The following is a 17,156-nucleotide window of genomic DNA, read 5'->3' as shown; positions in this document are numbered from 1 at the left end:
TAAGCCAAATCCAGCCTCCTAAATAAGAAGCATCACAGGATCATAACCATACATGCTAGCATAGAGAACCATAGAGATGGTGTAATCCAGACCTGCTGAACCAGGGAGCTATGACACACACCAGGGCACAGTGAATGAGGTCTGGATGGTGGGGGACGCGGATGTTCATCCTCCCAGTCCCTACAGTGACTGGAGCCTCTGGACCAGTCACTCCTGTTCACTACAGCCTCATCCTCTGATGGTGTTACATGGGGCCGGCGGGGGGTGGGGGCGTGTTTCTGAGACTGAGCAAGAGGCCATCATTGACAGCCGGATGCAGGACACAGCATTACCTAGATAGAGATCCTGGAGGAGTTCGTGTCCCAGGTGCCCAAGGAGCAATCTGGCAGGTAGGAAGTTGTGAATAAGTGAGTGTGTGTGGTGGGGATTCTGGTGCTTACAGCTCAGAAACTCCATCTTCACACACTTCTATGTTGGATAATTTTGTCTATTTGTGGCTGATGCGCCACAAATGATGTCCAAACTGTGAAGTGGCTATCGTAAAACTGTCTGTGTTCTGTAAGTCGGGGCTTCATCATTGTTTTGAAATACTAGCTATGAACAAGTCTGATTGGATCGAAAATCCACAAGAAATTTTATAAGCACATTTGTTAACGAAAGAAAAGGGAGAGCATTAAACATAACTTCAGTATAATTTCTACTGTTGTAAATGAGTGGTTGTAGAAGATGGTTTAAATTTCTTTGTATCACCTACTGCTGCAGTTTCTTGTCATTTAACGAGATCACTGTTCTAGAGTCTCAACCAGGAATGAGCTATTTAAAACACAAAGCTGAAAATTAGACATCATAAAATTAGATACACATAAAATTAGATACCAGGATTCAAGCTTCTCATTTAACAAAAATATTTTTTTGTAAAGTGTTAACAAATTCTCTATTTATTGTCTTCTCCAGTATTCTTGGGCTTCCCTTGTGGCTCAGCTGATAAAGAATCCGCCTGTAATGCGGGAGACTTGGGTTTGATCCCTGGGTTGGGAAGATCCCCTGGAGAAGGGAAAGGCTCCCCACTCCAGTATTCTGGCCTAGAGAATTCCATGGACTGTGTAGTAAATGGGGTCGAAAAGAGTCGGACACAACTGAGCGACTTTCGCTTGTTAATGCTGTATTTTTAATTTTCATTATAATATTTTATCACACTCACTGAGCCCTTCTAATTTTCAGTAGGAGCTGTAATGTGAAAGGGTTGTAAAGTACAGATCTAATCCAGCCCCCTTAACTTGTATATGAAGAAACTGGGGCCCAGTCAGGGTGACTTGTCTAAGGTCACAGAGCTAATCTCTTCCTTCCTAAACCAGCTCCTGGGCTGACTTTCTGAGTCTTAACTGCAGGTCTGTAATACATCATTCTCCAAGTTACCCAAGTCCAAGTTAAAGCACATTCACTTCTCTCTCTGTGTCGTATCTCACCCAGCCTACAGTCCCTCTCAGATCGAATCAGCCCTCCACTTTGTGGGAGCTGACATACCAGCTCCTTGCCACATTGGCCTTCAATTTGTAAAAAGCACAGTATCTTTACTGCAAAGCACGGTAAAGCGAAGCATGATAAAATGAGATATTCCTGTCTGTTTATTCCCATTTTACCACCGTTCCTCTCTCAATTCACATCTATGGCTTTATGGAGACTCCTGTGACTAGGTGACTAAGCAAGACATTTGAACTTGGTAACAGATGGTATCAGCTGGGAGTGGACTGCTAAGGTGTTTTAGCTGCAGTTGGAGGTGGTCTTGAAAATGGTCCTGGAAGTGGCATAAGCTGTGAGCTGTACTCTTGGGTTCTCGTTCCCTTGAGAAAGAAGACTACACCAGTTCATGGGCCCGGTGGGTAGGGACTTAGGCTGGTGACAAGGCAGTCTGGGAGAAAGGATATAGACATAGATGAACCTTTCAAAATAGACTTAGGAAGTGAGAGTAATTGCATCCTATATGAATATTTATCAAAATGTCCCCACTGCTAAAGAAGCCTTAATAAATTAGTGAACAAGATGACTGGATAAAGCTCTTTTCCTAGTCAACCTTTCCCTAGCCTGCTTATCGGAGTCACGAGCTCATCACATGCTTCTCCTCGACAAGGAGTATCTGACCGTTGCCACTGCAGAATGACCGTTTTATTAATAGGAGGAATCATTATCATGTATTAATTCTCTCACGGTAGGTACAGTGAGTCAACCTCGTTGGGAAGGGGTCTACACTGAATTTCTTTTTTTCCCCTACCAGCTATGCTTTTACCATCCTCGTCTTAAATGGGTTTACTGAATCCCTTATTCACCACCATGGTATCTTATACATTATGGCATCTGTCTTAGCTCAGACTGTTATCACAAATTACCGTAGGCTGGGTGGCTTATTAACCACAGAAATCTATTTCTCACTATCTGGAAGCGGGAAGTCTGGGATCAGGATGCCAGTGTGTCTGGGTTCTAGCGCAAGCCCCCTTCCAGTTTGCAGACTACCCGTTTCTCGTTATATCCTCACACACAGAGATGGCGTGTGAGATGCTCTGCTCACACAGAGCAGAGATGGGAAGCAGGCTCTCTCATAATCGTATGAGGGCAATATTCCCATTCGTGAGGGCTCCGCCCCTCATGGTCTCACCTAATCCCAATTACTTCTCAAAGACACCGTATCCTAATACATCATGCCCGGCGGAAGGATTTCATCTTGCGAATTTTGTGAAGACACACTCAGCCCCTAACAGCATCTGACTAAGGAACTAACTTTACAGTGAAGTAAAAAACTGGCTGTCTGATCAGATTCGCTGACCCCACTGTGAACCCCAACAACCAGAAGCATCTGACTTTAGCAAACAGTAGAATGACAGAGAACGCATGCCTACTGAACCAGCTGGAAGCTAACAGCTTGAGAGCTAGGACTCTATTTACAATAGTCCCTGGGTATCCTCAGGGAATTGGTTCTAGGACAGCTCTCCCCACACCCTCCCACCCCCAGATGACAAAATCCACGCTTGCTCAAGTCTTTATGTAAAATGGCATAGTATTTCATATAACTGACACGCATTCTCCCAATATACTTTAAATCATCTCTACATCACTTATAAATGAGAATCTATTTTAAAATAGGTTTCCTCTGCAATTAGATTGTAGACTCTGAAGGCTGTCACCATTTTAAATATTTTTGTATTTAAGAACCTAGCATTGTACTTAAAAAAAAAATTAATTAGTTTTGGCTGTGCTGGGTCTTGGTTGCTGCAAAAGCGGGGGCTTCTCTCTAGCTGTAGAGTGTGGGCCTCTCATCGTGGTGACTTCTCTTGTCGCAGAGCACGGGCCCTAGGGTGCCCGGGCTTCCGTAGTTGCGGTGCACGGGCTTAGGAGCCCCAAGGCATGAGATCTTCCTGGACCAGCCATAGAACCTGTGTCCCCAGATTTTTTTTTTTTTTTAATAATTTATTTTGGCTTTCTCTAGCTGTGGTAAGTAGGGGCTACTCTTCATTTCAGCTCACGGGCTTCTCATTACAGCAGCTTTTCTTGTGGTGGAGCTAGGCAGAGGGGCTTCATTAATTGCAGCATGTGGGCTCAGTAGTTTTGGTGCATTGGCTTAGCTGTACCGTGTCTTCTAGAATCTTCCTAGACCAGGGATTGAACCCATGTCCTCTGCATTAGCAGGGGGATTCTTATCCACTGTACCACCAGGAAAGTCCCTAGCACTGTACTTTATTTATTTTACAAATGCAGTCTTTATTTTTGATTGTGCTGAATCCTCCTTGCTTCCCTATGGGGGTTTTTCTAGTCCTAGCCCTGTACTTTAAATAGTGCAGGATACAGGTTGCAAACTTGTAGGTTCTGGGCCATAGATGAACTGCATTCATTTTGATCAATCTGAAGTATATTGTTTTCATTGACAGTTGCCAACATTTAAAAACCAAGAAATTCATGTGCAATGCACATGTGTTGCTGCTAAGTCACTTCAGTTGTGTCCGACTCTGTGCGACCCCATAGACGGCAGCCCACCAGGCTCCCCTGTCCCTGGGACTCTCCAGGCAAGAACACTGGAGTGGGTTGCCAGTACCTTCTCTTAAAAAATCTGAAGATCTGGCCATTTCAGGCCACATTCCCAAAGCTGACCTCTTCAAACAAAACTCGGGCAATTCCGTGTGAAAAGTCCACACCTTGCCCACTTGATTTACTTTCATTAATTACCTGGTTCCTGAAGGCATATAAGTTTGCCACCCTTGTCGCTCAATGGAACTATTAGTATATTGAATAAGTGAATTTGGCCATTAATGCTTGTTGGTTCATTTTCATTTCACGTATGCATTCTATCCTTCTAACTCCACTGTAATAATTCACTTGGTGGACAGAATCCTGTTAACTGTTAACACAAATCATTTCTTCGTGGTCACATGTTTCAATAAGTATTAATACATTATAAAATACAGTCTGGGTCTTAGCCCCAGACCACTGCGAGTTGAGTCTCCCTGTTTTGGTCCCTGGTGGTTGGTGGTTTTAGTCGCTAAGTAGTGTCAGGCTCTTTGTGAGCCCATGGCTTGTAGCCTGCCCGGCTCCTCTGTCCATGGGTTTCTCCAGGCAAGAATACTGGAGTGGGTTGCCATTTCCTTCTCCAGGGGAGTCTTCCCGACCCAGGGATCAAACCCGGGTCTCCTGCATTGCAGGCAGTCTTTACCAACTGAGCTACGAGAGAAGCCCAGCTTTGGTCCCAGGATGCCTAAAATTTCATCCTCATGATTCGCCCCCCGGGTTTAGCCGAGACTTTGTTACTTGTCAGGTAGATTAAAATTATCTCCTGATAACTCAAACATCCAACATTTTAAAGTAGGTGTTAGGACAGAAGTTATCCTTTCTATAGCAAGGAAGAAATTAGAAAGCTCTTTCTGAGGTGGTCGAGTTTCTAGCTGGGACACTAGCAAAGGTGGAGGAGACTGGAATGTAGTTGCTTTCTGAAGTTTATCGGAGGCTTTTTGGGAGGGGATTTTATCCCGAGTCTCAGAGCGACCCTCCCTCAGGGTCTGGCAGCTTAGGGCGGGGCTTCTAGCACAGCGCCCCCTCCACCCGCTCCCCACCCCAGCAGTTGTCATTGGGATCAATTCCTGGACTCTCTCGAGCTAAGAGTTCGGAGTTTCACAGTTCTGGGGGCTCGTGTCACAGTCCCCAGGTAACCTCCCTCCGTTGCTGGCGCTCCCCTTGTCCCTTCTGTCGCTGGAGTTGCACAGCCCCTCGCCCCACCCCGCCGCAGCGCGATACCCTCTCTGGCGCTCTCAGCATCATTATCCCCCAGGGGAGACGGGGACAAATTTGGGGGCTTCCCTGCCCTCGTCCCCTAGCGGGGGAAGAGGACACGCGGGAAGGAGGCCCCGTGAGTTTAGACTCCCGGGGCCTTCGACACGGGGCACTTCTCGAGGGAGCGCCCCTCTCCTCACAGCCGCCGGCCGCCGCGGTCTAGCCGAGCCGCGCGGAGGCGCCCCGGGCTCCCCGCCCCCGACCCGGCGCTCCCGCACTCCCCCTAGCGGCCGCCGCGCGGCCTCGCTCCGTCCCAGGCTCGTCGGCGGCGCAGCTCACGTGACCGCGCTCCGGGCCTGCGGCCGCTGTCGGTTCCCCCAGTCACCGAGCGAGAGGGAAGAAACAAGATGGCGGCTGAAGGCGATCCGGAGTGGGGCCCCAGCAATTCGGATTGAGCCTTCTCCCTCCACCCGCTTCCGCCGGCCGGGCCCCTCCCGCCCGGCCCCGCGGGCCTCCCCACCCGGCCCCGGCGCCCCCCACCGCCACCCCTCCGCCCGCCCCTCCCCCCTCCGCTTTCCCTTCTCCCCCCCGCCTCAGCTCCGACATGAGGGGCCGGCGGGGCAGGCCGCCCAAGCAGCCCGCGGCTCCCGCTGCGGAGCGCTGCGCCCCGGCCCCGCCGCCGCCGCCGCCGCCGCCGCCCACGTCCGGACCCATCGGGGGGCTCCGCTCGCGGCACCGCGGCAGCAGCCGGGGCAGGTGGGCCGCCGCCCAGGCTGAGGTGGCGCCCAAGACGCGGCTGAGCTCGCCCAGGGGGGGCAGCAGTAGCCGGAGGAAGCCGCCGCCGCCGCCGCCGCCGCCGCCGGCCCCCCCCAGCACCAGCGCCCCGGGCCGGGGGGGGCGAGGAGGCGGGGGCGGCAGGACAGGGGGCGGGGGCGGCGGCGGCCACCTGGCCCGGACCACCCCGGCCCGGAGGGCCGTCAACAAAGTGGTGTACGATGACCACGAGAGCGAAGAGGAGGAGGAGGAGGAGGACATGGTCTCGGAGGAGGAGGAGGAGGAGGAGGAGGACGGCGACGCCGAGGAGACCCAGGATTCCGAGGACGACGAGGAGGATGAGATGGAGGAGGACGACGATGACTCCGACTATCCGGAGGAGATGGAAGACGACGACGACGACGACGCCAGTTACTGCACGGAAAGCAGCTTCAGGAGCCATAGCACCTATAGCAGCACTCCAGGTACCCACCCAGCCCGGTTGCTGCAGACTTCTTCCCCACCTCCTCCCCCTCCCTCCCCCCTGGCTCACTCCCTCTCTGGTCTCCCCCCACCCCCACCTCCCCCCACCCCGCAAACGGAGGGGAAATGCGACGGCCCATCAAGTGGCAAAAAACTAGATTTACTAGAGGAAAGAGGCGCATTGTTCAAAATGGAGATTGCATTGTTGCAGTTCGCAGGCCACACGCTCGCTCGCTCGCTCGCTCGCTCTCTCCCCTCAACCCCCTCTTTTTCCTCTTAAAAATGTGTGCCAGTGCAGTGTCTCCACGGGCATAGTTGAAACTTTGGCACACACATATCCATTGCATTCATTTTTCTCCCCTTGTTTTGGTTTGGTTTTTTGGAATGAAAGAAGCTTCTTGTTTTTGCAAACCTCTTTGCATTTCTAATGTGGTTTCTTTTAGATTTCTCGTCTCTAATCGGTTCCTAAAAAAGGGAATGGAGGATTCAGACAGATTGTGCCATACAAACACACACACACAACATGCTTCTCTTCACACCCCGAACTGTGTGGTTGTAAAAGTGTCTTAAGGAAATGGATCAGTTGGGTTAGTAGGGGAGCCTTATCTGGTCCTGTGTGTGTGTGTGTGTTTATTCTTAAGTGCTGATGGGCTCGTGCAACAGTTGCTAGTGAATGGCTGATTAAAAAGCAAAGAAGAAAAACCAAAGAATACCAAAACAAATTTGCTGTTTTATCTGATTCCAGTATCATTTTGATAAAATGCAAAATAAGAGACCGCAGGAACTTGAGTCTTAACTAATTTGATCCCTTTGCCTGAGAAATGCCGTTTCCTGTCACCTGTTGCAGACACGTATGGTTGATCCTGCAGACGTAATTGCTGAAGATGAACTTTTGGACCAACTTCCAAGTCACACAACAGAAGTATAGGGAAATCTAATGCAAAATGACTTTTTCTTTTCATTCTATTTCTGAGGGTAATAAGTCCTCCCTGATCTACAATGAACTTCTCCATAGTGACTCCTCTTTTCTCAGAGAGCTTCTCTAGGCTGGTGCGGAAATACATTTTGTTTATTTAAAAAACACATACACACACAATGGCTGCTGTGTATTAAATTCATAGTTGCAGTTTACTAAATTGTGAAAAAAAAATCATAATTTATAGCAGTAACCTACAAGATCTTTTCCTTTGTATTTTTTTTAATCTGAACTAAATTAGAATCCAGTTTTCAGAGCATTTCCGAATTAAAGTTCATGAAGGAATAGAGTCTTAACAGTGATTAAGGTGTGTCACTTGTTTTTAAAAGAGACTGGACCAGCCCTCAAATAAAAATCAACAAAGAAGACAAAAAAAAAAGGGACTGGAATAGGAGAAGTGGTTAAATGTAAATGTGCCTTTTTTTTTTTTTTAATAAATGCTTAAATACTCATTGGAGGAGTATGAGCATTAAGTCAGATGTAAGCCCATTTAGCTTGTCCTCCCAGCAAAGGAAAAAGGTAATTTCTTTTGCCTGACAGTAATATCTGCCTGTCTTTGGGGTGGAGTGAAGGAGAGCTGGCAGGAGAATGAAGAGAATGAATCAAATGTCAAGTGTGTATGTCTTGTATGTGGAAAGGACTGCACACCATCCTTGCCAACTTAATTTTAGTGCATCTTTTATAGTAATGATTTCTACCTTACGAAATCACATGTGGTCTTTTCGACCAGGAGCCCAGAACTGAAAGACTTGTGGAGAGGAAATTATACTATTGGAGGAAGTTTTCTCAGATTAGGCAGAGCTAAGGCGTTTGGCAGGGTGGTTCAGCTAACTTTAACTCCTCTTTGAAGGCTTAGCAAGTAATATTTAGGGTTGAGAGCGGTGTATATGCTGTTAAATGACAATTTTGTGGTTAGGCTTCCTTTTTTAAAAAGACCCTTATATCTTTATGTACTTCCATTATAGTTTGTTTTTTCCGATGACATTCATAGTCTACCTTGTGTATGCTTGTCACCTTTCACCTTTATGTGAAATTAAGGGTTATATATCCTTATACTAATCTTACAGCCCCTGTAGTTCCTAGTGTAGTGCCTCGAGCACACTACAGGTGCTCATCAAAGATTGGTTGGACAAATGATTGTTAGTAGGTGAGAACTTGTAATAGATGAAGTTGTGCTGATTCTCCAGTGGCTACCATAATTCCTAACTATTTTGGATGTGGGAAACTAAAAATTGGCCGAATTAGATTTTGATAGTTTGACCAGTTTATAGTAGCAGAGAGAGAGTGTTTTGAGCTGCTGTTTCATATTGCTTGCCAGGCATTTTCCTTTCTTTATTAGATGTGGTGGTAACTTGTTATATGTTTTACTTTTGAAACATTATTTCTCAAGATTATGGTGAAAGAGATGATACATTTTACATCCTAAACTTTTAGAATATGTCCACTTGCCTGGAATAACAGTTCATGATAGTGAGTTGTTTAGGCTAAGCCCTTGTTTCATTTGTTTTATTGGGTGTACTTCTAGGTAAATGTGTATATGTGTGTATATGCTTTGGAAGGAAAAATGTTCTAGAACTGGTTTAAGATATCCCAGAAGTTCGTAAATAAATACATTTGGTGGATTCGAGTCCACCTATGTTGTCAAGATTGAAAAGAGGAATATACTTTCCTGGTAATTTAGAATAAGTTAATTAAGTCTTGTGAACTAGAATGTTGGCTTAAGTACTAAATAAGAATGAGAAATTATACTTAGTATACTTATATACTTAGTATAAGAAATTACTCATTCATCTGTTCATTGAGTACTTCGTAGGTAATATACCTGTTGATGCAAGGACATTGGTTGATGTTACTAGATTTTTCTAAAACCACAGATTTAAAGAAGTTTTCAGTGGAGGTGAAATGTTTTCTTCTTAATGAAGAAAAAATTTAAATGGGTATGTAAGGTCCTCACATGACAGATGTTACTGTAGGGGTGGCAACTTGTTAATAAAAATTTGAAATCATCTAGTTTTGCTTAAGTTCAAAACATTTGGTTGCATAAGGCTTTTAGTATTTTTATTGTTGAAAGTTAGAATTATTTCAGACAGTAGGTTTTATGACATACGTTTGAAGTACATTGAGAAGAATTGTATAGAAAATGTTTTGCATAGGCATTTGGTAAAATTCTGACAGCACCTTGTAATCACGTGTTTGCTAATTCAAAAAAGTTAAGTCAGACTTTAAAACAGAGCCGTTCTTGCATTTAACTTGTGCGGGATTTATGAGAATACTTAGCTGTTATTTTGAAATTTGGAACTTCTGGTGACTTCAGAAAATAGAAGCCCTGGTGTTGTCCTGGGAGAATTAGTGATTTATGTCCTCTAAGATTGTGACAGTTGAGAGGGGTGGCGCAGGTGCCATGAATGCACTGTAGATTTATCTGAAGAAGAATTTGTTACTCGTTTGACAATATTTGTTCCCACCAGTTTCAAGCAAATATCTTTTCAGTATGCTTGGGATTCCTGATTGCTACAAGTGAGATAGATACAAAGTACTGTGGAGAGTTAAAGGAGGGCGGGCTCATAAGCTATATGGGGGAGCTGGTATGGATGTCTGCTTCCTGGATGGGCATGTGGCTAGTGAGGATGGGGATGTGGCCAGTGTGGATGGGCGTGTGGCTAGTGAGGATGGACAGAGGCAGGGAGGGAGTAGCATAAACCAGGGCACTGACTTTCAAGTGTGGGCAGTCTTAAGTAACCTTTAGCAAGAGCCTGAGTATATGAATAAGAAACTGCTGAGCGATAGGTAGAGAACCAGGCTACAGCATTTTTCCTCTCTCCCTCATCTGTTGGGTCAGGATTGGGCTAGATCAGTGGTCCTCAGTCATTTTTCACTTCAGGACCACCCAAGGGATGTGCTATATTCCTATCAGCACTATGCAAGGAGCGTGAAACAAAAGCACATTAAATCACAGATACTATTAATTCGCCGATTTAGCCAGCTCTTCCCTCCTACAAATTGAGAAAATCAATGGAGAGGTGACATCTGAAACCCTTTTCTTTTCTCACCAGTCTATTTCAGATCTGTTTCACTTCTGGGTACTGGGGATCAGTCAGAAGATCTGGAAACGAGTGGATATGATTTCAGTGGGATGTCAGGAAATTTAGCATTGCTTCCGTTCTGTAGGGTGGATTGAAAGAGGTCAGATAACTGGTGGGGATGTGGGTGGGTTTTATAGCCCTGGATGGAAACATCAGTCCCGGAGGTACTTCAGAATTCTCCAAGCCTGGACAGCATCAGAAGTGTAGACAGAAGACTTCATCAGATAGGCCTCTGTAAGAATGGCAGTGTTTTCAATAGCAACAGGTATTCAGGATTATAAGAGAAATTAATGAGATCTGTTTTCGGGTATCAGTACTTGAAGAGGTTAAACATGAGAATTAAAGAAAATGAGGGCCCCAGAGAGTTATTACAAAGTTGGATGACGTGATCTGTGAGTGATAGAGAGATATGTCCAAGGTATGCAGTGATAGATGGTCTTGTGTACCACCCAGGCCCGGTACCCGGCTGGGGTATGAGTGGAAGTGGAGCTGGGTGTTGAAATGTGGGTGTGCAACAGGACTGGGGATACTAAGGCCAGGAGCTCTGGTTTCTTCCCTCAGGTCCATCTTTTCTTCCTCTTCAGGACACTGTGTCCTCCCTGTGACTGGAGATTCTTGGAGTAGGGATGTGGGGGGTGAGAAGGTGGTGGGGGTGATGGGAGACCAATAGTCTGGGTAACAAACACAGGAGCAGATCCTAGCAGATGCTGTCTTTGTACTGGGTAGATCCCTCGTTCCCTGCTCCTTAGCACGCTCTGAGGATCTCTTCCTAGAAGTCCTCCCAGAGTACTGATGATCACCTTGATCTCTCTCCTCTTTGAATGCCTGCTTGTGGCACTTAGAGCCTCATCTTCATAATTTAGCACTAGCTTAGCACTGACGCTTATTATTCTTTTTTTTTTTCCCATGCTTTCAGTCCTTTAAAATGATAACCCTCAGGAGGTAGAACATTTCTTAAAAAGAAAAACTTACAGAATGCACTTGAGAAGATTGAAAGTAAAACCATACAGATGGAATTAAAGTGGATATAGCTAAATATAATGTTTTAATTGTTTTATCTACTGGTATATGCCAAATTATTTTATGTATTTTTCTAGATACTAAGTTACATTACTCAAATATTTTTTGATTGCTGAATGATTTTTAAAAATAGAGCTAACATTTATTGGACTTCTGAATTGCTGAATTATTTTCAAGTAATATTGAATAAAAGTTGCATTTAAAAATACAAAAACATTTTTAAAGTTTCACTTTAATTTTTATTTTTAAAATTTTTATTTTATTCATTTGGCTGCCACGAGTCTTAGCTGCAGCATACAGACTTCTGTAGTTTTGGTGCACAGGCTTAGTTAATCCAAGGCATGTGGGATCTTGGCCCCTTGATCAGGGATTGAACCTGTCTCTCCTGCACTGCAAGGCAGACTCTTAACCACTGGACCACCAGGGAAATCTCTAAAAGTTGCATTTTTAAAATAGCAGTTTTAGTGAAATACAGAATACATAGCATACAATTCACCCTTTAAAAAAAAGAAAAAGGTATTAAAAAGGTTTTTAATGTATTCACAGAGTTGTGAATGTATCACCCCTACCTAATTCCAGAATATTTTTATCACCCCAACAAGAAACAGTGACAGTCGCAGCAGTCACTCCTTGTTCTCTCCCTCCCCTGCTCCATCTCCTGGCAACCACTACTTTCATTTTCTGTTGATTTGTCTCTCATGAAAATTTCTTATGAAAAAAAATCATACAATATATAACTTCTTTCATTTAGATTAATGGTTTCAAGGTGCATGGATGTTGGAGCATGTAACAGTACTATATTTAAATAGTATCCCTTTATATGGATATACCACTTTTTGTTCATCCATTCATCACTCCATGGACATCTGAATTGTTTCCACTTTTTGGCTATAGTGAGTAACACTGCTGCTAATGTCCATGTATAGGTTTTTGTCTGGACAAGATGTGTTCATTTCTCTTGGGTATATCCTAGGAATGTTATATATAGCTGGATTAATTACAAATACTTTTTTTTAATACAAATACAATTTAAATAGAATCACTTTAACCAGACTTACTTTTTTTGTTTGGAATAGTTTTGAAACAGTTCTCTTAGAATGAATGAGAGCTAGTTTGTAAGTCTTCCAAAATATCTATGATTTTTGGATTGCTTTTGGTCAGCTTGGAGAATTTATTCCAGGTTTGTCAGAGAAGGAGGAGTGTAAGTGGAGTCATATTTTCACACAGTCAGTGTGAGCAATGTGTGGCAGGCTTTGGAGGCACTCACTCATGTAAATAAACTCACTACAAAGTCTTAGGCTATCATGATACCTGAGAATCTCAGGATTCTAGGTGCATCTTTCATGAATGTCAAGGATCTAGAGAGGTAGCATGTAGCATAGAGATTACCAGTCCTCATGGATGAACGAACGAATGAATGAATGAATGAATGAATCTGGGCTCTGTGATGATGGGCATTTTGCTCAGGTCTTTGTACCTCACTTTTCCTCTTTTGTGAAATATCATAGTACTGAATTCAATGTGTTGTGAGAGCCGAATAGGTTAATGTGTGTGAAACTAGAACAGTGCCTGGTACTGGGTAAAGATTCAATAAATAGTAACTATTCTTGTCTATTGATTTGTTCCTGAATTGTAAGCTGAGGTTCTGTTAAAATATAGGAACCTTACTTACAATGTAGCAAGGTAGTATTTTATTCTGTCAGAAAACTGTCAGTTGACTCACAGGGTAGAAAAATATTTTGAAGACCACATTTAAGTAAAAGTTCACATTAAACTAGAGCTTTATCCCCCCCCCCCCCCCAAAGGGTTATTAAGTGTTTAACTTCTCCATTCAGAACATTTAGTTTACTTAATATCTAATTTATTTTAGAACTATAGTAAAAAATACATTGAGTTCTGTTATTTACCGTTAAAGTAGAAAAAGTGCTCTTGATAATTTCAGCTCTCTGGTAGTTCCTTCTCCAAGGCATCTTCCTCTGCCTTTTCCTTAAACCCCAGTTTTCCAGGTTTTCAAGCCAGCCCCTGGCCGTCTCACTATGTCCCTCCTTCCCCTGAGATCTCATCTGTTCTTAAGTTGTTTTTAAAAATTGCAGTGAAAAATTGAAAAATAGTGCAGTTTTACTCCTTTGGGAAAATACACATAATATAAAGCTAAAAATGAAAATTATCTATAATCCCAGCAACCAAAGATACCCATTGGACACGTGTGTGTGTATGTTTGCGTGTGTGTGTGAGTGTGTGTGTAATTCCATTTACTGCAACATGTTCTTAGTAATATTTTTTAGAAGTTATAACTAAGATGAAATAAACTGATTGTTTTCCCTTGATATACAGCAAACTTTCCCCATATCTTGGTTTCTTTTTTTCTTTTTAGCCATGCCACACAGTTTGTGGGATCACAGTTCCCTGGCTAGGGAGTGGACCTGGTCCTGGCAGTGAAGACTAACCTACTGCACTGCCAGGGAATTTCCTGAAACTTCTTTTTGCTGCTTTCACTGTTGATTCTGTTTCTTGGTTCCTACCGCCCCCTTGGTTTACTTGTCTGTTTCAGCACAATCTCTAGTTGCTTCCTAGGAATGGGTGCATGATAAATAAACTTTTTTTTTAAAAAATCATGATGTATCTGAAAATGCCCTTTTCAGTCCTAATACTTGGTAGAGAATTTGGCAGGGGGTAGGGTTCCAAATTTAAAAAAGAACTTTCACTGAAAGGTTTGCTTTGGTGTGCTCCAGCATCGAGGATTGCTGTTGTGAGGTGAAGGGCCGTCCTGATTACCTCATGTCTGACCTGTTTTTATCCCTCCAAAATCACTGTGGACGGTGACTGGAGCCACAAAATTAAGAGATGCTCGCTCCTTGGAAGAAAAGTTATGACAAATGTAGACAGTGTATTAAAAAGCAGAGACATCACTTTGCCAACAAATTTCTGTATAGTCAAAGCTATGATTTTTTCAGTAGTTTATGTACGGATATAAGAGTTGGACCATAAAGAAGGCTGAGCACTGAAGAATTAATGCTTTTGAATTGTGGTGCTGGAGAAGACTCTTGAGAGTCCCTTGGACAGCAAGGAGATCAAACCAGTCAATCCTAAAGGAAATTGACCGTGAATACTCATTGGAAGTACTGATGCTGGAGCTGAAGCTCCAATACTTTGGCCACCTGAAGCTGACTCATTTGAAAAGACCCTGATGCTGGGAAAGATTGAAGGCAGGAGGAGAAGGGGGCGACAGGATGAGATGGTTGGATGGCATCACCAACTCAATAGACATGAGTTTGAGCAAACTCCAGGAGATAGTGAAGGACAGGGAAGCCTGGCGTGCTGCAGTCTGTGGGGTTGCAAAGAGTCAGACAAAACTTAGTGACCGAACAGCAGCAAAGCTTTTAGGCTCTTTTCATGGTCCCCAGTGCTCTGGAGTTTTAAAGGGACTGCATATCCCTTGATGTGGCTCTTTTTCACTCATTCTGCCCGGGTACTTGGTGGGCCCTTTTAATCTGCAGACTCATACTCTTTAGTTCTGAGAAAATGTCTTTATTATTTGCTAATTTCCCCCCAAATTTGATCTGTTCTTTTGTTGAACTTTTCTTTAGTTAGATATTAGGCATTTTAGACTGTTAATGTGAAATTTCTTATCTTTTTCAATTCTTTTTATCTGTTTGTCAATTTGGTCTGCTTTCTGGGAGTTTCTCTTCCTAGCTTTCTATTAAATCCATTTTTATTTCAGCTGTCAGATATTTAATTTCTAAAAACTGTTTTCTGTGTTCCTTTTCATCCTGTTTGTTGACACAGTATCTTATGTTTCTCATTATTGATAATTTAAAGAAAATACTGAAGTGCAACTTCAGTTCAGTTCAGTCGCTCAGTTGCGTCCGACTCTTTGCGACCCCATGAATCACAGCCCGCCAGGCCTCCATGTCCATCACCATCTTCCGGAGTTCACTGAGACTCACATTCATCGAGTCAGTGATGCCATCCAGCCATCTCATCCTCTGTCGTCCCCTTCTCCTCCTGCCCCCAGTCCCTCCCAGCATCAGAGTCTTTTCCAATGAGTCAACTCTTCGCATGAGGTGGCCAAAGTACTGGAGCTTCAGCTTTAGCATCATTGCTTCCAAAGAAATCCCACGGTGATCTCCTTCAGAATGGACTGGTTGGATCTCCTTGCAGTCCAAGGGACTCTCAAGAGTCTTCTCCAACACCACAGTTCAAAAGCATCAATTCTTCGGTGCTCAGCCTTCTTCACAGTCCAACTCTCACATCCATACATGACCACAGGAAAAACCATAGCCTTGACTAGACGGACCTTAGTCGGCAAAGTAATGTCTCTGCTTCTGAATATACTATCTAAGTTGGTCATAACTTTTCTTCCAAGGATATATGGTAAAATTCACCCTTTTTAGTGTACAGTTTTGACTCTTTCAAGTTTTAGCAAATACATACAGTCGTGTAACCACCACTACCATGAAATACAGAGCAGTTCCATCACCCCACCTCAACTGTGCTCCAATAGTCAACTCCTCTCCCTCACCCCAGGCCGCCACTGATCTATTTTCTGTCCCTGTAGTTTTGCCTTTTCCTGAATATCATATAAATGGGATTACAACCTATGTAGCTTTCTGAGTCTGGCTTCTTTTACCTAGTGTAATGCATTTGAGATTTATCCAAGATATGGCTTCTGTCTCGGTCATTCCTTTTTGTTGCCAACTAGGTATTTCATTATATGAAAATACCACAGTTGGTTTATCCATTCACCCATTTAAGAACCTCTTGAGTTGTTTTTAGGTTTTAGAGATTATAAATAAAACTGCTCTAAACATGCACTTACAGGTTTTTGTGTGAACGTAAGTTTTCCTTTTTCATGGGTAAAGAGGAGTGGAATCACAGGGTTGTATGCTGAGCGTATTTTAACTTCCTAAGAAACTGCCAAACTGTTTTCTTTTTTAAAAAATAATATTTATTTATTTATTTTTGGCAGTGCTGGGCCTTCGTTACTGCTCTAGCTTTTCCTTCAGTTGCGGTGAGCTGGCGCTACTCTTGTTTTGGAGCACAGGCTCTAGTTTGGACTTCAGTAGTTGTGGCACTTGGGCTCAGGAGTTGCTGCTCTTGAACTCTAGAGCACAGGCTCAGTAAGTTGTGGTGCGCGGACCTAGCTGCTCTGTGGCACGTGGGGTCCTCCCAGGTCAGGAATTGAACCCGTGTCCCCAGCATTGGCAGGCAGACTCTTGACCACTTAGCCACCAGGGAAGCCCCAAACTTTTCTAGTTAAGCATTTCCAGTTAAACATTTTGCATCCTCACCAGCACTGGATGAGGGTTCTGCTGCTGCTGCTACTAAGTCGCTTCAGTCGTGTCCGACTGTGCGACCCCATAGACGGCAGCCCACTAGGCTCCTCTGTCCCTGGGATTCTCCAGGCAAGCATACTGGAGTGGGTTGCCATTTCCTTTTCCAGTGCATGAAACTGAAAAGTGAAAGTGAAGTCACTCAGTCCTGTCCGACTCTTAGCGACCCCATGGACTGCAGCCTACCAGGCTCTTCCCTCCATGGGATTTTCCAGGCAAGAGGACTGGAGGGATGAGGGTTCTAGCCATTCTATATAG

General features: G+C 44.1%; 1 protein-coding gene across 14 annotated transcripts in view; it reads left to right on the top strand.

Moving 5' to 3' along the window:
* Positions 5,651-17,156, top strand: part of BPTF (bromodomain PHD finger transcription factor) — a 133,372-nt gene continuing 121,866 nt past the window's right edge. For all 14 annotated transcript variants that reach the window (XM_018065376.1, XM_018065372.1, XM_018065368.1 and 11 more), the window contains exon 1: positions 5,651-6,488. In XM_018065376.1, coding sequence (XP_017920865.1) covers positions 5,855-6,488 — 634 coding nt within the window. In that variant the 5' untranslated portion in view covers positions 5,651-5,854. The remainder of the gene's footprint in view (positions 6,489-17,156) is intronic.

Source organism: Capra hircus, chromosome 19 (genome assembly GCF_001704415.2).
Source record: "Capra hircus breed San Clemente chromosome 19, ASM170441v1, whole genome shotgun sequence".
Taxonomy (NCBI): Eukaryota; Metazoa; Chordata; class Mammalia; order Artiodactyla; family Bovidae; genus Capra; species Capra hircus.
This window is presented reverse-complemented; position numbering and strand designations above follow the sequence as displayed.